The sequence below is a fragment of the Schistocerca gregaria genome, chromosome 3 (assembly GCF_023897955.1).
Source record: "Schistocerca gregaria isolate iqSchGreg1 chromosome 3, iqSchGreg1.2, whole genome shotgun sequence".
Lineage (NCBI taxonomy): Eukaryota > Metazoa > Arthropoda > Insecta > Orthoptera > Acrididae > Schistocerca > Schistocerca gregaria.
Genome location: NC_064922.1, coordinates 520,321,215 through 520,345,620, shown reverse-complemented (window position 1 = coordinate 520,345,620; position 24,406 = coordinate 520,321,215). Strand labels below are relative to the sequence as shown.

General features: G+C 39.3%; 1 protein-coding gene across 1 annotated transcript in view; it reads left to right on the top strand.

Moving 5' to 3' along the window:
• The first annotated feature begins 5,039 nt into the window (after positions 1-5,039).
• LOC126354112 (39S ribosomal protein L21, mitochondrial) overlaps positions 5,040-24,406 on the top strand; it is a 34,128-nt gene continuing 14,761 nt past the window's right edge. The window contains exons 1-2 of the mRNA XM_050003505.1: positions 5,040-5,301; positions 8,694-8,813. Of these exons, the coding sequence (XP_049859462.1) occupies positions 5,211-5,301; positions 8,694-8,813 (211 nt within the window). The 5' untranslated portion in view covers positions 5,040-5,210. The remainder of the gene's footprint in view (positions 5,302-8,693; positions 8,814-24,406) is intronic.

Sequence of the window (24,406 nt, the reverse complement as noted above, 5' to 3'; positions counted from 1 at the left end):
TGTGGCTGGTATCATTCTCATGTTATCAGCAAGCCTTCTTACCAAAGCATTGTCAGCGACCTCTCAGGCAACTGATCTGAGCCTGCCAGTGAACGAAGCTCTAATAATAGTTGTTTGGCTGACTTGCTTCCCAAGCGCTCATCTGTTAAGAACGTCTGTAACCTAGAATCCGGGATAAGTGTGACCTGTTTGATTAAGCGGTTTTTTACTGTCTCATAACTCTGTGTATGTAAAACCTCCTCCACATGCACAGTCTGTGATTCATTTAAATGTGCAATGGCAGTGAAATTGTGTTGTGTTGTTGTGAACATGTTGGCTGAAAATGTGTGAAGCAGAGTTCTGGTCTAAATGTTCAGTACACTGGCTGTTTCACTTCATGTGCAGTCTTACATTTTCAGGAAACGGATAAATCAATGGTTGCTGGACTGTGGAGGCACCAGCTGCAGCGAGGTGCGGTGTTTGCAGTATCTCGTTTGCGTTCTCTGTTTAACGCTACCATTTCCAAGTTGATCTGTCATTTCTCCAAGTTCCTACTCGAATCACCATTCTAGGATTTCGTGAGTGATGCATTGATTCAGAATGAAAGCACACGCAATTTATTAATAAACACTTTTAATACACTCAACGTTTACACTATATAGTGTCGCTAGGTTACCAGATACATGCCAAACAGGATACAAAGAACTTGTAAAAGACATAATATATCTCGCTGTAATAGTCAATTGCTGCTTGTGATTTCTCAGTCGATCTTCAGGTCGGTACAAACATAGCGACAAAATAGATCAATTAGCAAGAGAAGCTATTAGCAGTGTAAGATTTATAGACATAAAATTCACATACACAGATTACCTTTTGAAATAAAGCGACAAGCGATTCTTTTGTGGCAGGGAGAATGAACTAATAGTCAATAAAACATGGGCTAAAAGCTCACAGGTATACAGCCCATTGTGCCAGAACAGCCATGGTTTGTAAAGTCCAAAGAGACATGGAAAATAATGTTTTCTGTTGTGCAGATGCATCTCAATCATGGATTTTTCCCTGCTTAGTTACATAAAATCAACATATAAGGGATTCCCTACTGTCAGTGTGATGATGTCACAGTTTCTGATGTCAGTCATATTCTATTTCAATGCAGCCATTATGAGACTGGTAGAGTCAAACTTTTACAGGAACTCTAGAGAGTTTGGCACTACCAACCACTTTGCACTATCCCAGTTCTTGGGAATACAACAAGAAGTACATCTGAAGCCATAGCTAAGTTTATATCTCAAGAAGATAGTAAAATCTAAAAGGAATGATGACCATCAGTCTTATTACAAGAACTGAATTACCTGTTTTCATAAAAACAAGTGGTTTGCTGTCAATTGTATCTAGCATAACAAGACATCCTGCGAAGAAGTACTAAATGCCTTCTCCAAAAACTACCTGAACAAATTGTACTGATCACCACTTGTGATGGAAGTATATTGGATCTAGTGCCAAAACATAGACCTGACCTCTTTGAGGATGTCCACATTGAAACTGATATCAGTGACCATGTGCAGTCACCAAGGTATAGAGGACAACTAACGCAAATAGAAAGATTTATATATTCAGTGGACTAGATTAAAAATTAGTAGCATCATACTCATTGAGGAACTTGAAACATTCAGCACATGGCAGGAACATGTAGAGGAACTCTGGCTCAAGTTTAAAAGAATAGTTGACCATGTAGTTGACAGACATGTACCCAGTAGAACTGTTCATAGGGGGGGGGGGGGTTGGTATACCATCAGTGTAAGGAAACTGCTTAAGGAACAGAAACTGGTGCACAATAGGTGTAAAATAAATCATAGGAGCGTAGATAGAGATACACTGTGTGAAAGCATTTGACTGTCAAGAGAGCAATGCGTGTGTAGTCTTCAATGACTGCCGCAGCAGAATATTGTGAAATGATCTTTCAGAAAACCCAAAGTAATTCTGGTCATATGTAAAGGCTGTTAGTAGCACCAAATCTGGCATCCAGTCGCTAGCGAATGAAACAGGAACTGAAATTTAGGATAGCAAAGCAAATGTTGAAATGCTTAATTCTGTCTTCAAATGTTCCTTTACAAAGGAAAACACAGGAGAATTGCCCTACTTTAATCCCTGTACCACTGGAAAGATGAGTGAAACAGTTGTTAGTGTCGGTGGTGTTGAGAAACAGCTGATATCATTAAAAATGAACAAGGCTCCAGGGTCCAGAGGGATCCCTATGAGATTCTATACTGAATTTGTGGTTGAGTTAGCACCTCTTCCAACTATAGTCTATTGTAGATCCCTTAGTTAAAAAACCATGCCCGTTTGTTGGAAGAAACCACAGGTCACACCCATTTACAAGAAGGGTAGTAGAGGTCATAAACTACTGTCCAATATCCTTGACATCGATTTCTTGTAGAATCTTAGAACATAATATACCAAACAGAATGACCTTCTCAGCGCCAACAAATATGGATTCGGAAAACATGGATCATGCAAAACGCTACTCACATTTATCACTCATGACTCCCTGAAACCCAACCACAAGGCAATCAGCTAAATGCATTATATCTCGATTTCCGAAAAGCATTTGACTCAGCACCATGCCTATGCTGCCTGCCTGCTTAGCTGGTTGGTTATGTGCTTGCCTCCCATGCAGAGGGCCCAGGTTCGATTCCTGGCTGGGTTGGGGATTTTCTCCACTCATGGATTGAGTGTTGTGCTGTCCTGATCATCATTTCATCCTCATCATCGGCACGCAAGTCGCCCAATGTGGCGTCAACTGAAATAAGACTTGCACTTGGCGGCCGAACTTCCCTGTATGGGACCTCCCGGCCAAAAATTCCATATTCTCATTTCATTTCCACCTATGTTATTTCTTAAAAGTAGGTCATATGGGGCACCAGAAGAAAGAATGGTCACAGGTTTGTCTAACCCATAGGAGTGTGTCACAAATATGCCGAGAAAACTGAACTGACAGGCTCTTGAAGATAGACGCAAACTATTCTGAGCAAAGTACTTACAAAATTTCAAGAACCAACGTAAAACGATGACTCTAGGAATATATCGCTCTCATATCGCTCACACAGAGATCGTGAGGAGAAGACTGGATTAATGACAGCACTCACAGAAGCATTTACAGGATCATTCTTCCCATGGTCCACATGTGAATGGAGTGGGAAGAAACCCTAACAAAACTGGTACAATGGGACGTACCATGGACTGCACATGTAGATATACAACGCTCAGGCACTATGTGTCACAATAGTATTCTGAAGATACATTTATTAATGTCTCCTCCACAGAGTGTGTCTGATAAAGGTTAAATGTTACCTTGCTATAAATGTCATTTTTTAAATTTATGGTGATTAAATGGTGTTATGCTAGAAGCAAAAAAGGTTGCAGTTGGCATAGGGGTAAAAATGGGGATATTTTTACCTCCATGGCAGTATGGCACTTCATTTTTGTATTTTTTAAGGCCTGTCTAACACGCTGATAAACGGAAACAAATGCCTGTGAATGCAATAACTCAATCCAAACATGGTATGTTCGCACAATAAAAGTTCCAATCTATGGCTCGCCCGCCATCTGTCGGTGTAGAAAAGACATTTCAGTGGCAAGCGACTACGCTCTCACACAGTAACATCGAAGTTTGTTTCATTTATTCAGAAATGGAGTAAATCCTATTAAGGTCTGTATTCGGAACATACGTTGCAAAAGACAAAATGCCAGAAACAGAAAGGCAGATCGAAATGGCTTATACATTGGCTGCTTAAGCAAAGGCAGTTTTCGCATATAAATTTATTTCTCAGGCTGCTGGGTGGACTCTACAACTGGCGTAACTGTTTGAGGAAGGATTTAGAAATCTATAATTATGACACTCATAACTCCAAGTATAATACATTAAAAAAGCCTTGCATGAGGAGACCAGTTTCGCTGCAAGTTTCGCTGTCGGTGATGTTAAGATTCCTGGTAACAGAAGCTGCAAGGATCTAAATGTACTAATGCAATTTCCAAACAACATTAAGTGAAATCATCCCCAACATAGGTGAACTATTTACGCTGTCCTGAAGGATGATTTTAAGTAGGCAATTAAAGTACTGCACTCAATTTTGACAAGGTAGAGATCATATTTTTATAGTTTTAGAGGTGTTTGAGACACGGTATATTCTTAGAAGTTATATATGTGGCCAGTGAGCTATAGTTCATTTAGTTTTAAGTCGAGAATTTCAGTTTCCTGCCTGAAGTCTACGAGCAACTTTTGCCCCAGGAAATAAAATTCTTAGTATATCTGGACGGTTTTCCTTGTAATACTGTGATTCTGAATTCTGTAAATCACCTCCAAATCACTCTTCTCATGAACCACCTATTATAAGCGTAAGGAAAAGACGTGCAATAACAATAACGTTCTTGAAGGCACTGTGTCAAGACATACCATTATCAGCATGACTCAATATTCTAACGGCACTCTTAACAGCACTCTTCTTTACCACAGATAGGACCTAATTTTCTTTGCTACGCTGTCACATCTAATCTTGGACTATGGCACAGGACAATACTGAGTGAATTTATGCTAGTAATTCCCCGGCATCAGATCAAATACATTTCGTTAAGCTCTTTGTGGTAAACAATCTCCGACAATTTTTTCATTATTATGTATTATTTCATTGTTTGTCGTTGGGTCAGCCGCTCGTAATTTATTTGTTAAAGAATTACAAGCAGCTACCTTCTTATCCCTATCGCTATAGTTTCCACAAACATGCGGTGATTCCTACGCATTTCGACAAATTCTACAATGAGGTGTCTGGAACACTGCCGTTTCAATATTCAATCTGCACACAAACTGACGAGAAACGACTGACTGAAAAACAACTGAATCGAACACGTATTAGCGCCGGACAGCTGGCCTGCACAAAAGTAATTCGTACCCACAGGTTTCAGCTACTTCGCTCAAACCTCGAACTCCATCTTCCAGCTATGCGCACATCTGAAACCTGCGCAAATCTCCTGTTTATGTGCAACGATCTGTTTGCGCAGCTGAATGTGCACAGACAAATTGTTACACGTTGAGGGGCCTTTAATCTTTGGTCTGAAATGTTTACAAAACAAAGCATGGGGCACAGTGTAGTGCACGAATAGTTGTAAGGAGAAGCTTTAACTAAATATATTTAAAAAAACATACTCCTTGTGGTTTTCATGTTGATTATTACGTAATGGCATTGTCTGCAATATGCAAAAGTTTCGGCCGTATCTCATTTGGTACCCATAAATGGATTAGTAAAAGACAATTTTTCCCCATAGCAGGTTAGTAATAAGTATGATAGTATGTTAGTAACTATTTTACTTTTTCAGAACTAATTGTTAAGTTACATTTGATGACAAGAAACATAAACTAAGTAGTGTATTTGCGGTATTGAAGCAGTGATTCTGTTGTTAGTTTCGTTGCTATATCTTTCTTAGTAACTAATGTTAGTGCACAACTTCTCAGCTCTAGCGAGATTAGTGCGGAACGTGGATGTTTTACGTAGCATCCATTTGCGTGCCTCCTAATTATTTGTGGTAAACGTTTATTTGTGTAACTAGACTTGCATAGCCGTTGCTTTTTTGTTGTTGTGAACATTTACCTGGTTTATTCCCATTGAATGCAACATTCAATACATGTCGTGTCCAGTGTTTACGAATTTGTTGTAGGTATGCAACTACAACCATCCATACGTAAAAATTTTATAATTTTACATTTGCGCTCTGAAGTACCTGACATTATAGATTCAAGGCTTTGAAATTCCCGTTAGTTGCATGGAAATTGATGGTTGTCGTAAAGTTCCATCACACAACATTTGTTTGTATTAAACAGGTGCATGTTGTTGCAGGTGTATGTATCCTAACTACTTTCTTAGATAAATACCAATGTAATCAGGTAAATACTAGCTATCAGCAAGTGTTACACAACAGCTATTTAACATAATGGAGGAAACAACTGGTTTTACCAAAGTACAGATTTCCATTTTAATTTGTTATGTTGTATATGGCTGGCACAATCATGGCTAGCAGTAAGCAGTATAGGCCCTACTCATAGATTATATTATTATAGTATACAGATAAAGTAAGACACTTGATTTGCATTCAGGAAAACTGGGTTCCAGTCACAGAAAACTTGTATGAGGGTGATGATAAACCTCAGTCCCGAGCCGCGCGACTGCTACGGTCGAAGGTTCGAATCGTGCCTCGGGCATGGATGTGTGTGATACCAAATCTATTTGAACATAGAACTGATCATAAACTTCAGTTAACCTATATGGATGCAATGAACCATATGATACCCATCAGTCCTGTTTCTCACAAAATCCTAAGAACTGAATAAATACATTACATAGCTAACATACCTTTCAGAAACATCATCATAAAAAATTAGGCTAATCAAGACTTACTCAAAATAAAAATCAAAGATAAACACTCCCACTGTTCTTCCAACACCCTCGTTCCTCGATTCATACAAAAATAAAACCACATCCCCTCCCCAAAATTCTTATTAAAATAGACTTACCTACAACAAATATGCCCCCCCCCCCCCCCCCCCGTCCCGCCTACCGTGCCTCCCATAATTCAACTCGCAACATTCAGTTTATGTCTCCTCCCCCCTTGCGGTTTTACCTGCTCCATAAATTTTCGTCTCGCCTGTTTTTTTAATGGGGGACTGATGACCTTAGCTGTTTAGTCCCCCTTAAACATCCCAACAACCACCATCCTGTGATTGTACCATTGTCATAGGTTTACTGTAGTTTGATATTTGGTCAGTGTACTGTGACCAGAATCCAACAAGACTGGGAATGACTCAAGAACCTGTGCAACAGGCCGACCAGATAAGTTCATCACAGCAAGTTGCATGGGAGTAAATAGGTGGATGACAGCAACTGACAAACGACAAACAATGGAGACAACACGATAGAGTAATAAGCCCAGCATGTAAACTAAAATCGAAACTGGAGCCATAGTGAATTTCAAACCAAGACGTATAGCTGTATCAGTAAAACAGCACAGAGAAATCATGACTGACTGCTGAGGTGCTGGACTGCGCCTTTAAAAAGCCACCGCGAATACTGATAGGCTAGCACGACAGGAGTATCTTCACATCGGCACTGGTAGCAGCACTCACAGATTGCTGCATTGCTGCCTAGTTGCTGTCATCAAGGTCCGTGCATTCTACCGGACTTTCAAACTCACTGGGCCGTGATACTGGTTCCTTCTCGCCTGAAATGGGCACATAGGGGTGGAAGCGCCCAGCATGTAGCGTGGGAAGGTGAAATGTTGACACTGAAGGAGATTTGGCATTGAAGCCTGCCAGCTGGAAGGAAGAAGCCTGGTTGTCAGGCAACGCACTGGGGTAAAATGGTAGGGCTGATGATGGCCAAAGGGGTGGTGGCCACAGTGAGGACTCTACCTTCTTGCCTAGGGGATTGGCAAGGGTGGGTGTTATAGATCTGATAGTGGTGCAGTCTGTTGGTGCCGGTGGAGTTGATTTGAATAGTGGCACTCCAGCCTCCTCAGAGTGTGAACTGTCGTAAGGCGTCGCCCATGGGTGGCATGCACAGTAGCTGACACCCTCGAGGATTTTGACCTGTTTCGCCCTGTTGCTGCTCCACGAGTTTTACAAGCTTGGAATCCATGGAACACTGCTAAATGTTTGTCTCGTAAACAGTTTCTGTGACCTGAATTCAACAAGGCTGGGAACGACTTGAAAACCAGTGCAACAGGCCGACCAGCCGAGGGCATCACACCCAGTTGCCAAGAGTAAATAGGTGGAAAAAATCAACTAGGGAACAACAAGCAGTGGAGAAGGCATGGGAGAGTAATAAGTCCAATAAATAAAATAAGACTGAAGGCTGAGGTTTAGTGAATTCAGAACATAGACAATGATGTATAGCATTATTAATATAACTGTGCAAGAAATCATGACTGACTACTGAGGTGCTGAGCAGCTGGTTTTAGGGGGCCAGTGTGAGTGCTGATAGGTGCGATGACAGGCGTGTTCTTGCGGCAGCGATGGCAGCGCTCACAGGTTGCAGCAGTTCCACATAGCGGCTGTCATCAAAGTCTGTGCTTCTGGTTGTTTTTCAGTCTTGCCAGGTCAACATACCGGACAGTGCCCCTTACTTTTGCAAAAATGGTATCATATTGACATGTATTTCCTATTTCAACATTCAGCTACTATATTGTAAAGTCGAATCCATGGCAATAATACAGAAATCTCCTAATGCAAATTACAGATACATTGTGCCCATCAGTTTTCCAGAAATGGAAATTTACCAAAAGGGAATGCCACATCAAACAACACCTACTTCAAAAGCCAACTTTCAAATGCACCATCAAAATGTGATGTCATATGCCTTAACATCATTATGTCATCAGTCAAAACTGGCGCACTGTGTCGAATGCTCCACTTGACCTAAGTTTGGTTGCATGTTGGTGAAATGAATGAATGAGATTTCAAGACAATAATTATAATTCTTGTTATACCAATAACAAAAACTATAGTTTGTATTACAGTATGTTGTAGTAATGGAGCAGGAGTTCATAATGGTTCTAAGTGTTTTTGGACAGTGGTTTGATTTGCTTTTGGTATTTGTACTGTGTAAAATTTATTCTTGTTCTCTACAGCATTTTTTTTTTTTTTTTTTTTTTTTGGAATAATTTTCCAGGTTCAACAACAGTCAAATTTTCATCTTCTGATGCTAGGGCAAGGGCACTTACACAGCCATCAGAAATAAAGCAAGAAGTTGTTGCCGATTCTACAGAAGCAGAAAATAAATTAACAAGAGGTGAGATTATCACTTCAGTACTTGCATATGTTGTATATTTGAATGATATGTGCAATAAGTGACAGTGAACATGGGGCATTGTGCAGAGATTTTGATGTAGAGCACTAACAGCCTTTTTAACGAGAGCTGATCATATTGCTTCTGACTGAGACAAAGTCTCATATGAGATCTGTGTCTGTTGCTGCAAAAGGGAGATTGGGATGCTCAAATCATGGTCTGCACCTGAGTAGGAGGGAGAATGGAAGATTAGCTGAGCATCTTGCAGAAACTGCAATTGGGGGGTGGGGGCTGCAAGCTCACAAAACAAAATCCCTGTGATAACTGGAGTCATAGGGGCACATTTTTTGGGGTGGAGCCAGGTTACAGACTGGCAATATTGAAGGAAACTAGAGCAAATAGGATCATTATGTAACAATTTCCAGAAAAAAATAATAAATTTGTGTCATTGGAACATGAGGGGGTTGTAAAGCAAGAACTTTCTTGTAAGCCTTGAAGTTGTGGAAACTTCTGAAATGATCATGGTCTGTGCCTCTCTGAACACCAGATAACCACAAGGATGGAGAAGTTAAATATCAAGGTTTACAGAGTAGCATCATTTTGTGTAGAATTAACATGGAAAAAGGAGGAGTTGCAAATTATGTAAAAGTTGGACACAAAGTTAAAAAAAATATTGAAACAAATATTTGTTGTGTTAATCAGAACCTAGAATCATGTGCTTGTGGGTCGTTACTGCAGAATACTTCTCTGATAATTGTAAAAGGCTGCAGATCCCCCCCCCCCCCCCCCCCCAGAAAACCTTCAGCTATTTATGAGAAATCTAGATGCATTATTCAGATATTTGTCAGACAGGGAGAAACAGTTAGTAGTTTGTGGATATTTCAATGTAGTTTTCTTAAACGATACAGACAGGAAAAGTGAACTAGAATCATTATGTGGGTGTTTTGATATAATTTCACTAGTCAATTTTCCAACTCATGTGCAGGAAGATAGTAGAAAACTGATTGATGACATTTTTATAGACAGTGCTCGGGCTGAAACAATTAATCTGGACTCAGTGGTTGATGGACTATCTTATCATGATGCGCAATTAATGGAAATAAACAGTATAGCATCTTACAGTCCTGAGAGAGGTTCATACAAAGCAGAGAGGCCTGTTAATGAGAACAGAATACATTGTTTTAAGAATAAGCTAAAAGGGGTGGTGTGGGATGAAGTAGATGTAGAAAAAGGGGCTAAAATCAAATTCAATTTATTACATAGTAAATTTGTATTGATATTTGAAATTTGCTTTCCTAAAAAGTTATCCAGAAGGTCAATTATGAACAGTCATAGCTAACTAAAAGGACAGAGCAAGTCAGGATCTGACATTTGGTGCAAACTACAATATTATTTTAAGAGAAGTCATTAAAATGCCCTGACTAAAATTAATCATGCTGATAATATGATTAAAACTGTATGGGATATTGTCAAATGAGAGACAGGACAGCCAAAAGTTAAATGACAATGTTGTGACTGATAATTCACAAGTTGCAAGTACTTCTACCAATTACTTTCTAAGTGCAGTAGCAAAAATATGATTAAGCGGTTCATTTTGAGAAGCAAGAAAATATACTAAAAATGTCATTCCACAAAACTTTAAACAGCTAGAGGCAGCACAAACAACCTTCACTGAATTATAAAATTTCTAAGAAGTGATAGTTTGGGTTCATATTCTTTATTAGTTCTTCAGCATCTGTATATACGGTATACTTTGTCAGTACCTTTAGTTATTAATATTACAAAATACACATTTACATTGTTGTATTTGACATTTCTAAAAATTCTTCTAAAGAATAAAATGGGTTACCCAGCAAGAAGCAGTGCAGTCTTTACAAAGTTTTTTTTTATATATTTGGATTGCTGTATAGGTATGACTGTTTTTTGTTTTTGCTAGTCTGTTTCATGGTAAGAGCAGAATAGTAATTGTCATTGTATTATAATCATGTTTTTGATTAGTTACACTTAAATCTGGTTGTTCAGTGATTATGTAATTAACACTTTCTTGAATATGTATAGTAACTGCAATTAAAATCTTATACTTTGTGAATGAAGACTTGCAGTGATTTTTACCAATTGTTCTTGCCATTACCATAGTTGCCTCCTTCGGAATTACAAGAATTTCATATATTTTTTGCTATTTCTTCAGAATATTAATCTGTATTTTAAAGTAGAGTGAAAAAAGGTAAAATAGGCTGTCCTTTACCGAGCGAGGTGACGCAGTGGTTAGCAAACTGGACTTGCATTCGGGAGGACGGCGGTTCAATCCCGTCTCCGGCCATCCTGATTTAGGTTTTCCGTGATTTCCCTAAATCGTTTCAGGCAAATGCCGGGATGGTTCCTTTGAAAGGGCACGGCCGATTTCCTTCCCCATCCTTCCCTAACCTGAGCTTGGCTCCGTCTCTAATGACCTCGTTGTCGATGGGACGTTAAACAACACTAACCTTACCTAGGCTATCCTTACATGTTTGAAAGTGACACATGACAATAGTCACTTTACAAGTTTATTGCTCTTGAAAATCTGTTACTTGCTCTACAAGGGAGTTAGACATTAATTTGTCATCAAGTGTAATGTCTCAAAATGTTACATTTTGTTCTTCATTTTTGCAGTCTTGGCTAAACTGAACCACATATTCTGCATCTTATTTACACTTAATAGTAACCATTTGCACTGAACCAGGGTGGTGCTATTTCTTTCACCAATTTGCTTCTTTTGACAAGGTTTTCAGATACATAGTTTACAGACAGATAAGCAGTATCATCTGGGTATGCGTGTCTTTACATCTATATTATCCAGTAAGTCATTTATTTCTACTAGGAATAGAAGGGTATCTAATTTTGGTCCCTGTGGCACTCCATGTTGAACCTCAAGTGTGTTTGATAACTGACCTCCTGAACTCAGTGCCTGCTTTCTTTTATTGAGGTAAGATTTCATTAGTTTCAGAGTTTTGCCACAAATTCTATAGTGTTGTAGTTTGCAGAGCAAAACATGGTTCTCAACACAGTTGAAGATTGTACTTGGATCACAGTAGGTTAACTGTGTTCGAGCACGGTCCTCGAATGCTGATAAAATATCTCTAAGAGCTCGACAGCATGCATGCATGATCTGTCTTTCGTAACCAAACTGTGATGTACGTAACATCCTGTCTGGTTCTAGGTGCTCATAAATTTGTTTACACATGATGCTCTCAGAGACTTCAGCCAGTACTGGGATTAATGTGGTATTGATGGAATTCCTAACAGAATTCCGAAAAGTTGTTCCAACAGGGGGAGCCAGAATGTTCTATTTCCTCAATGTTAATTTCAGCAAATACAATGAACATTTTTTCTTTAACCATTAGACATATGACTCTGAAATTTGGACAATATTTTCAATGAGTTTTTCTCTACAAAGTTATAATGTCATGTTAAGAAATATTTACTGGTTTTTGTTTTACAATTTTTTTAATGTTGCCAGTTTTTTCTCTAAAACTTTGCATCTTTTCTTCTATAACTTCGTAATTACACAGAATCTTTTTTACAATTTGTTGTGACAATGAAGGAAATGAAGTAAACAATATTTTGTATAATTTTGAGCCCTCTACTGTTAGTAGTTTTTGAGAAAATATTCCTTAAGTATAAACATTTGAAACTTGCTGGAATTGGCTCCCAATGTTTTTTAATACACTCGTGCTCTTTATGATGGATCATCAGCATCCTCTTCTGTTTCTAGTGTTAGTTTTCTTTTCACAGGTCTCTTCTTCCTGTTTGCTGCATGTTGCAGACTTTTGTCTCTTCTTGCTGCACCTCTTAGTCTTACATCATCAATTAGGTGCATTGTGGAAATGGTGTTGTGCCCTGGTTGGAAACCTAAACCTTTCAGCACATCACATTTTATGTTTCCAGCTTTGTATGTTGCAACTGCATCATACATTCCAAAGTGCAATGCTTTTATCTGTACAAGCCCTGTTTTTGGAATCCTAATCCAAATTAAATTGTTCACTTTCATTGGGACTTTGTGGTTTCCCAAGTAGGCACTCTTCCAATAAATTTGGCTGTGACAAATCTCTGAATATGAGCTTAATTACATCAGTTACAGCATTTGGCAAACTGATTGGTACTTACACTTTGAGTCATCACCTGTTGGACATACTGCATGTTGTGGGTGCTCATTTGTTGATGTAATATGAAAAAATAATGCCCATACTGCTTTCCTCATATGCTAGGTGCTTCCTGTATTTTGCCTAATTCCACAACCATAATACCTCTGCAATCTGTCAATTGTTTCATCTGTCAATCTCCATCTTCCTCCAAGGGTCTTACCATCACTAAGCCTCTGGAATACTAATGTCTGCTTCAGTTTGCACAGGCAAGCCCCTATGCACTTCTGCACATGTCCAGTGCATTCCTGTTTTTTAATGTGAATTTCATTGCAATAAGGTTTGAGTTCCTTCACAGTTTTGTATCCCTTAGGATCACTATCCCCTAGATAGTTAGTATATCGTACATACCACTCCTCTGATATGGAAAAAATTCTTTTCACTCCCTCTACTTCCATCCCTCCACTTGTGCCATGAAAATTGCTTCACAACCTTCATTATGTTGCTTCTTCGTATTGCCCTTACATCTACAATGTTTGGAGAGAATAGCATCATCAGTAACATTGCAACTGTCTCCACTGATAGCTGTCATGACTCCATTTAAAGTTTTATGACCTCTAAGTTGCTGTGATTCATCTAAAGCAATGGTTAAGTCTCTACAATTTTCATTATCAGTCACAGCCTCTTCAACTGCTTTCTTCATTGTTGGTTGTGCAACATCTTTAGCAGGAGATCCCACCGATAATCTAAACTTGGTTGGTGGTTTTGGCAAGTTCATAATTCCACATAACATTGTCCCTGTAACACTGCCCTTTTGTGTCCAACTCAAACCATACAACAGCCTAATATTTATGCCATACACCTTCTTCCCACTGTTAACACTATGAGAAATACTATTAGAATTATAAAATGAAACCTCTCCACCAAATTTGTCACTCTTCAATAACATTTTACATGCCAATCCAATGTGTGAAATTATGTTCAATTTGAGTCCTCTTTCTTGGCAAACTTGGCATAATACATTATGTTTTAAAATATTAGACATCAAGGAAATGTTAATTATTTAATTAATATCATTACTGTCACTTTCGTAATTTTCAATTTCTTTGCTGTCAAAAAGTTTCTTACTGGAAAAAGTTTTCTCACACAGATTTGGAGTGTTTGGTGAACCAGACGGAACAACATCTCCCTTTGACGCAACAAATGATTTCTTCTTCCACTCATTGCATCTTTTCTTATACACTCGATTGCTGAAATGTGGCAAATTTATATCCACAAACCAAATATGTCACACAGATATGATGAAAATTCATCAAATGTGCAAAATTGCTGAGCCAAGCAACAAACACATAGCAAACTTCATAAGTCAACAAACACAGCATGCCATTTTTGTTTGCAGATATGAACATACACCTGTCACAGAGATCAAGGCCTATAATGTTGGAAAACAAAACACTGGTGAATTCCGCCAAGAAACGCTGCCTAAAGACTGCGAGCGATACCGTCAGAGATAACACACCAACTCACTATGGCCATTTACGGAGCGCAGCACATCAGCTTTGAAACGATAAAAAACACACTTAGAATACACTTAGAAGAGTGAAACTTGATTGTTTTAACCAAAAAACTCCTAATAATTTTGTAATGAAAAAACCCAAAAAATGTTAATTTTGCCATTTTCATCATTCTGGCTCCCCTTAATAAGCAGTGTCGCTCACCCTACGTCCTTACTGACATATTTTTCCAAAATATTCAAAAAAGTATTGTACTCGAGCAGTCTTACACTTACGTAGAAATAATTTGCTTAAGTATAACGCAGCTTGGTTTCCAGAAGGGGTACTTGACTGAGAATGCTATTTATACATTCACTCATCAAAGAGTACAAGCTTTAAATAATAAAATATCACAATTTGGTATTTCTTGTGACTGTTCCAAGGAATTTGATTCTGCAGATCATGTTACTCTCTTACAAAAGGTAGGAGACGGATACTGGCAGAAGTAAAGCTGTGAGTACCAGGCGTGAGTCGTGCTTCGGTAGCTCAGATGGTAGAGCACTTGCCCGCGAAAGGCAAAGGTCCCGAGTTCGAGTCTCAGTCGGGCACACAGTTTTAATCTGCCAGGAAGTTTCATATCAGCGCACACTCCGCTGCAGAGTGAAAATCTCATTCTGGAAACATCCCCCAGGCTGTGGCTAAGCCATGTCTCCGCAATATCCTTTCTTTCAGGAGTGCTAGTTCTGCAAGTTTCGCAGGAGAGCTTCTGTAAAGTTTGGAAGGTAGGAGAGGGATACTGGCAGAAGTAAAGCTGTGAGTACTGGGCGTGAGTTGTGCTTCGGTAGCTCAGATGGTAGAGCACTTGCCCGCGAAAGGCAAAGGTCCCGAGTTCGAGTCTCGGTCGGGCACACAGTTTTAATCTGCCAGGAAGTTTCAATTCAGACAGTGTTGTAAAGGTAGAAAATTTAGTGACTGGGGTAAAATCATAAAGGGAGTCAATTTTGGGCCCAGTCCTATTCCTTGTATATATAACTGACATTCCACTTAACATTCAGCAAGAAAAACTGGTACTTCTCACAAACAATACTAGTGTCATAACAAATCCCATTAGAAGGAAAGCAACAGAAGAGTTAGTAAGTGATATTTTCCAAAGAATTATTAAGTGGCTTTCTGTAAATGGACCTTCACTAAAATTAAAAAAAAAAACAAAAAAAAAACTACCAATTCTGTACAACAAATAGTCACACCTGTAATTGATGTAACACATGAGCAGGAGGCAGAAGTAGGGTAGAATGCTCCAAATTTTTTGTGTACATGTGATAAAACTTGAACTGGAAAAGCATATTACTGAGCGTCTCAAACAATTATGTTCATCTACTTTAGCTCACCATATAATTTCTAATCTGGGAAACAAACATATCAGCCTCTTGACATATTCTGCATATTTCCACTCAGAAATGTCGTTAGAGAGAATTTTCTGGGGTAACTAGCCACTTAGAAAGTGTTGAGTGTGCAAAGTGAGCAGTAAGAATAGGTGTTCATCCAGGGATGTTACGTTGATATCTCTTCAAGGAGCCATACATTTAACTGCGTGGTCACAATATTTTGTATTCGCTAATGAAATTAGTCATAAATAATCTATCTCAATTTGAGAAGAACAGCAAGATCCACACCTACAGTATTAGAGGAAAAAATAACTTTTGTTACCTTTATTAAAGCTACCTGTTAGAAAGGAGTTCAACATACAGCAACAAAAATCATTTATCATTGACCCAATAACATAAAATATCTCATACGTAGGAAAGCAAATTTTAAATCTAGTCTAAAACCTGTCTCCTGCATGAGTCCACACACACACACACACACACACACACACACACACACACACACACACACACACACCACTGTGCTTGAAAGCAGGTGGTAACTATTTCTGTTACATGTTTCCTTGAGCCACGCACTGGTTCTCTAAAGATAAGTCGTTACCTTTTCCTTATTTTATTTATTTTTCTTCCAAGAATTTTGATTATTGTTATAAAGTATATTACAGAATATTCATAGGAATAAGATGCACTCATCAGGAACAGGACCAGAGGGAGATTGACAGAAAAAATTACAGTTCATACCTCATAATATTGTGTCTAACACTTTGACAAAGGAGCAAAACTGTATGTTTATTTTTATTTCTGAAGTTCATGCCTTATCTGTCTAATAAGGGAATGGTGCAATGCAACATGTCAAAACATGCCCTGAAATTTTTTATGTAGGAAGAATACACCAAAAGAAAGACCCTGTCAAAATTTTAGCTGATTAGGTGCACTACAAGTATTTAAAAAAAGTTTAAAATTGCCAAGTTTGGAACTCACCAGGTGGCTGGAGAATCGCACACCCCTACCGCAACTGTAGTGGACATGGCATTCTCATATCCTTGATTGAGGGCACATCAGTAAACAGATAACACAATTTGGTGTGAATGTAATTTGCAAACTGAATTTCAGTTTTCATTGATAGTTTCTCTAAAACAAATTGTCCACAGTTACTGTTCGCTGAAATTTACAACTCATTTGATATCCATAATTATTACCAGTTGCTTTATGGTAGTGTAAGTGTCAACAGTGGAGATAATACTGGATTAATAATCACTGTGTTTAATGCTTATGTTAAGCAGTGTGTAAACGTGATTTTGCTTCGAAAAATCTGACCTGATTGTATAAAAGGATTAAAGACTTAAACAAAGTAACAAATACTCACAAAACTTGAACTTGTAAAACTGTGGAAGAAAAGCTGCCCTAAAGATTTACTGGACAGGCTGGCCATAAAGTCCCGTTACCTTCAGGAAAATGCCGGGATGGTTCCTTTGAAAGGGCACGGCCGATTTCCTTCCCAATCCTTCCCTAACCCGAGCTTGCGCTCCGTCTCTAATGACCTCGTTGTCGGCGGGACGTTAAACACTAACCACCACCACCACCACTTTCATTAATAAACAACTAGAATAAATAATATGAACAACAGTTTCTTACAGGAGTTTTCTTCAGATATGAACCATGTAGAGCTGCTCGTGAGAGGCACAGCACTATTACTGATGAAGATCTATGAGACTAGACCCTCCAAATTGATAATTGAGATGCACATTGCTGATTTCAAGTCTCCTCTGACATGGTTAAGCAGATTCAAGAAATCATACAGTATAGGAAGTCACAAAAACAACAAATTTTACTTCAAGTAAAAGTGTAGAGGAATGCCATTAATTCGTAGCTGATGTGAAGAAGAAGCTTGCTGTCATCCCCATATTGGGTGTTTCTGATGCTAATTAGTCAGATTTCTTGAAAGAACCTTGAGCAAACTGCACTTTATCATTTCGAGGTGAAAAAAATACAGAATCTTTTGTGCAGTTGATTAACGCAGTGGCACATTCATATACAACAATGACAGTGATAAGTATGAAAGGATTACTGGTTCCGCAGCTGTAGATCTATCTCCAGGGGTGTTAAGGTGTATTAGCACCAAAAATAAAAACAGGACTGTTTAGTGGGAAAAAATCTTATAATCAACCTATCAAAACCTGGGAAAATACGAAAGAAGAATTTTTCACATTTCATTCCAAACAGCTTCTAACTAGTTGGAGAAATTAATTCATTGCTTAACTGGACGCTTGGCCTGGACATAACGATGCCTCTCTTTCTCTGGAGGATGATGAAAACACTATTGATACAATTCAGATTTCAGCCAGAACAACCAATCCAACACACAATAAAGAAGTTTTTCGACTGTGGAAAGTATTTTGAAGCAAATTTTTGGACAGTGTAGTTTCCAGTAGCTCCGTGTCATTTGAGATTAATCTGGAGAACAGAATTCTTAAATTTCAGTCATTTGTGCATTATCATTCTACATTGCCACATTTTACAAATTGTTTTAAGTATGCTCAGTATGCAGTACGATAAGTGGAGCAACAGCCAGGACAATGTCTCGCTCCACTGCAATTTTGTCTAAATAAAACTAGTATTTACTGTAACGTGCCTGAGAGTGTTAATTTTGCTTTTGTTATATGTCCTTGGTGTATGAAAAATGTTTGTTTTCATCATTCAGGTGATACTTCTCTTTATTGATGACTATAGGGAATAAACAAGGAATTTTAACATGGTTACTAAAATGCACCCCTGACCCCAATTTAGGACATCGTAGCAATTGTGATGACTGCTCTAGAAAAGACAGCTCCGGGAAAACGTATTATTATAGCAGGAGATGTAAACTGCAGACTAGATAAGCATGATTGCAGAAGGAGGGAACTACTTCAGATGATAGCTGAAGAGGGATTCACACTGGTTAACAAGAGAAAAAAACAGTACCTACTTCACACACAACAGTAACAGCACCATAGACATAATCCTTTACAAAAGCAACAATCTCGAAATAACGGACCACAAGGTTATGTATTCCATTGCAGAGACACCAATAAAGACACACTGTCCAGTGACAACTACCTTCAAAATCAAAGAACCTAAATGCACACAACAGAAAACAAAGCACACAAGAAGAACCTCCAGAAAGATAGTCAAGAATAAAATATGCGAAAATGTAGACAAGCTTACCGTCTTTGAAAACAAAATACAGGAAAAGGCCTAGATGCTGCAGCAACAGCACTAGGAGACATAAATAAAGCTGCAACCACCACAACCAGTGAGAGAAATGCAAAGAGATGGTTCGATCAACAGTGCTACACAGAGAGAAGAGAGTCTTATTAGCTCTCCATGTGGCCAAACGCACACAAAAACAAGACGACCTGATCACATATAGCAGACTCAGTAAAGAATACAAGATCGTCCTATTGAAAAAACGAGACAGTTTCACAGAACTTGAGGCTAGAAGAATGGTGGAAGAAGCAAAAGAAAATCCCTACATAGCCCTAAAGCCACAACAGTCTCACAAAATGGGGAAAAGAGGTATGCCAGTCTGGGAGGACCACTTCACCAACATCTTAAATCAACCAAGAGTCAACGAAGCTCATGAAACAACAAGACAATACAAAGACATCAGAAGATTCACGGCAGAGGAAATTAGAAACACTATATCAACTCTGGAGAATAAGAAGGCAGCAGAGGCGGATGGGATATTCAATGAACACATCCAGGCAGCCCCAGAGGTTTTAATTCCAGCAATCACAGACGTGATGAACTTAGTCTGCACACAGGACGAATCCCGAAGCGATGAAGAACCTCGACTGTCAGAATGCTGTACAAGGAGAAAGGAGAACCACATGACCCAAACTTGCACCAGGGAATTTGCACTAGAGAACAACATCCTCGAAATACTGACAAGCCTAATGAATATAAGACTAACAGAAGAAATCAGTAACAAGATCCCAGAGGAACAATTTGGATTCAGGAAAGGCCAAAGCATCCCACACACAATCGGAAACCTCATAGATAACACAGAGGACAAAATAAGACTCCTGAAAGGAAAATTCCACACAGTTCTTGTCGATTTCACAAAGGCATTTGACAATCTTAACAGCACCATAACATGCGCCAAACTAGAACAGATGGTGGAACAAAACTAGGAACTAAGTGTCTTAACACACAACATCCTGAGCGAAAACACCATCATAATATCAGACAATGTAACAACCTCTCAAGAAATTACACAGACAAATGGAGTGTTACAAGGAGACTCCCTTACTCCCCTTCTTTTCAATGTAGCCACACACAACGTGGTCCTGGCAATAAGAACTTTAGCTCCGTCCCTCAAGATCTTTATATACATGCAGACGACATGGTGGTTGGATCACATGATGCAAATGAACTACGGAAAGGAGTAAATGCTTGTGGAACATGGGCTGAACACAACAGACTGCAGATAAACACAGAAAAGACTATACACATGGTCTTCAGGAAAGGAGGATGCCTATCCATGAAGTACAAAATATATCTCAAACAAGAACCTCTACAAACTACGAACAGCTTCAAATATCTGGGCGTAATGGTTCAGACAACAGAACACAATACAATGAACAGGAGCCGCAACCAAAGCCATCTATGACATCAAGTCACTAACCAAACTATCCCTGGATACAGCCATTGCCCTTTTTGAAGCCACAATCGTTCCTATTCTAACATATGGAATAGAGATAACATTGGGAAAGCTAAGCTATGGAGACCTACTATGAATGGAAAAAGTGAAAGCCAGATTCCCAAAGGGAGCACTCGCAATTTCCAAGTACACCAAGTCAAGACTAGTGTATGAACTCGCGAGAGAAACATTTGTAGCAGAGGACCTGAGATGGAAATTCAACTTACCTTACACAGACAACTGGAAGAAACTGTGGCTAGAGAGGGAGAAGAAAAGAAGGAGATATGGCCAGAGTTCTACTCTTCAGAGGTCATGATGAACAGAACATGGACTGGCACAAACCAGGAGCTGAGACACTTCATAAATTCCATGGCTGCCATAACATAATCTGCAGGGTGAAGACATACCACGACCCACACTCTATATGCATATGTGAACTCTGTGGAAAACATTGTGACCGATACCATGTACTAATGTGTAGAAACCGTCTGAAATCAATCATAGACCTCTATGTTAAACAATGTATCTTAATATGCACAACTTGTGCTCAATAAAGTTTATTATTATAAAATGTACATTATTCAAAAATCATTATAAGAACTGTGCTGCAGAATTATTATAAAATGATGTGTGTGTAAGAAATACTCATTTCAGTAACTTAAAGCCGAGATTGATACAAGTCATCTGTAATATAACATCAAATATTTCCTCGATTTATTTTCCTCTTTTGGTCACCTTTGTAAGAATTATGTATGCAACAATTTAGCTGTTGATGCGAACTGCCTCTTACTCAAAACATTAATGATGCGTGGCATGTTTTGTATGGTTTAGGTGCTTCAAATTTGCTTGTGTTACTCCGGATATTAGCACTAAGCGGCACTATGCTCTCTTCTCATGGCCGGTCACGCATAGGCTGGAAGGATTTTACAAACTGCTGTCTTGTCATAAGTGGTTCTTCATGCAACAGAAATGAGTAACTTCAACAGATTTTATAAAATATGTGCACTGTGTCTTAGCAGCTTAAATTTGGCAGTGCATCTGTTTCACAAAAAATTTCAGCTCGGGTTTTGACACGTCAGGTTGGACATTCCATTATAGTATAATGTCGTGTGGCTGGGGCCTTCCGTCAGGTAGACCGTTTGCCTGGTGTAGGTATTTCGAGTTGACGCCACTTCAGCGACCTGCGCGTCGATGGGGATGAAAGGATGATGATTAGGACAACACCCAGTCCCTGAGTGGTTAAAATCTCCGACCCAGTCGGGAATTGAACCCAGGCCCATAGGATTGACATTCTGTCACACTGACCACTCAGCTACTAGGGGCGGACGACATTCCATTTATAAACGACATTGATAAACCAAAACAGTATGTTAATTGCTTACTGACTGTGTTCCTCCTCCTTTGGAACTCAATACAGCTGCTATTCTGCATAGCATGAATTCGACAAGTACTTGGTAGGTTTCTGTAGGTATGTGTGCAGAATTAGTGGTTTGTAGGTGCAGAACTGGTGGCCAATAGCACTCCAGATATGTACCACCGAGTCAGATCAGGTGAATTTTGTGACCATGGTATGATCCTGTCTTCATGCCTGAGATAAATACCAGAAGTCTCATGAAGCCCAGGCAGGTGTCCCTCATAGCATAATACTGCTTCCATCATCCTTCGCCCACTGCATAGTGCATGTTTCAAGCAGTGGTTTGCCCGCATAACCTATTTTACACAGGGAGTAAGTCTCTGACCTCTCCATTCTGTGATGAGGCGTGGACGTCCGACACCTCGTTGCCTGCTTGTGGTTTCACTGCCCTTCAATCACTTTCCACAGACATTTACATTGGTAGCATTCATACAACAGACCAGCTTCGCAGCTTCCAAAATGCTTGTTCCTAGGTGCCGGGTAATATGTAACAATCTGGCCTATGCCAAATTCGCTTATATCAGCAGAGTTCCCCATGTGTGACCAATATTGTCACTAGGATGATTCCTCATTCATCTCTGACCCGCTCATATGCTTTCCTTGCCACATGTGTTCCTGCAGCACCACCAGACAACATTCAAATTCACATTGGGCATTGGTCATAATGACCTACTTCTTATTGGCTTCCATCTCGGGTTGTTCAGCTGACATTTGTTTAACGATTTTCCTGAAGGTTCGCCAGCATGAATGGCTGGTATTGTTGAAAGGTTCACCCTCTGTTGCTGGTTGCAGTGGCATTTGCTGCAGTCCAAGAATCCAGGATCTGTTTAGCTTGAGGTTTTCTTCATTCTTGTTGAAGCTATTTTCTTGTTTGTGAACTTTTGTGGCTTCCCTGAACAAGTGTGTCAACTCTTTCCCATAAAAAGAAGATTCATATCATGGTCAGTCTCTCACAGTACATGCTTCACTAAGTTTGATTTATCTACTGGTCCCAATCTGCAACATCTTTTGTGTACATTGATACTAGCATTGCTGGATTTTCCAGTCATTCCAGCATAGACTTTTCCCCATGTACATAGTATGCTGTATGTTCGCGACATTGTTGAGTTGGTCTCTTTTGCATGTTGCTCATCTGAGAGAGTCTTTGATTTTCTTGTTTGGTTTGCACAGTATATGGCCACTTCTGTCCATCATTTTGGGGATGTATGGCAGAAAAGCTGTTCCTGACATTTCTTCTCCCAACATGTCACTTTTCCAAGTGCCAGATTTGTGACATTTCCTACACAACTGGTGGAGTATACATTGCCCGTCAGATGGCATTCCAGGTGTTGCATCTCATGTCTGAGCTACTGCAGCTCATACATTCGCCTTGCAAGTATCGGTCAGTTTTCAGTACTTTTTGTGTCCCGGGTTCCCACCATTCCTTGTAACTGGCACATCTATTAAGGGTAGCTGTTGGTCCTTTTCTGCTTCCACAGTAAATTTTATGTTGGCATGGAGACTGTTCAGATGTCTTAGGAAGTCACCTAACTGTTCCTCAGCATGGATCCACCTGAACGTGTCATTGCTGTACCTGTACCACATTTTAGGTTTATAGTGTGCTAAGTCCAGTGCCTGTCTTTTGAAATCTTTATAAAGACACTGACAACCACTGGGATCAGTGGACTGTCCATGGTGATGCCTTCCAGCTTTTCTTAGAAATTGTGATTCCACATAAAGTAGCTTGTTATAAGACATGCATGAAAGGGCTTGTTGATATCCTATGGGAAAATGGAACTGATACACTGCAGCATTTCATTGAGTAGCACTCTGATAAACAAATAAACAACATTAATGCTGACCAGGATGTCATTTGGCATAAGTTTTAGTTTCTTCAGCTTGTCAGGGAATTTTCTTCAATCCTTTATGTGTGTGCTGGTCTTTCCCATGTGCAGCAGAAGCAGAGGCCAAGTGTTTGGCCTTTTGTACTTAAGTCATCCAGGAGCACATATAATTGGTCTTAACACTAGAACAGCAGAAGGAGTCAGAATGACCCCTGCCATGCATTTTTTCATTCATTCTTATATCCAATTTATTTACTTTGTTAATGAAATTATATGACTTTTTCTAATTTGTTCTCCTCATTTGAAGATGTTTTAGTTGTTGTTGTTGTTGTTGTTGTTGTTGTTGTTGTGGTCTTCAGTCCAAAGACGGGTTTGATGCAGCTCTCCATGCTACTCTATCCTGTGCAAGCTTCTTCATCTCTAAGTATCTGCTGCAACCTACATCCTTCTGAATCTGCTTAGTGTATTCATCTCTTGATCTCCCTCTACGATTTTTACCCTCCACGCTGCCCTCCAATACTAAGTTGATGATCCCTTGATGCCTCAGAACATGTCATACCAACCAGTCCCTTCTTCAAGTCAAGTTGAGCCACAAATTCCTCTTCTCCCCAATTCTGTTCAGTACCTCCTCATTAGTTTCGTGATCTACCCATCTAATCTTCAGCATTCATCTGTAGCACCA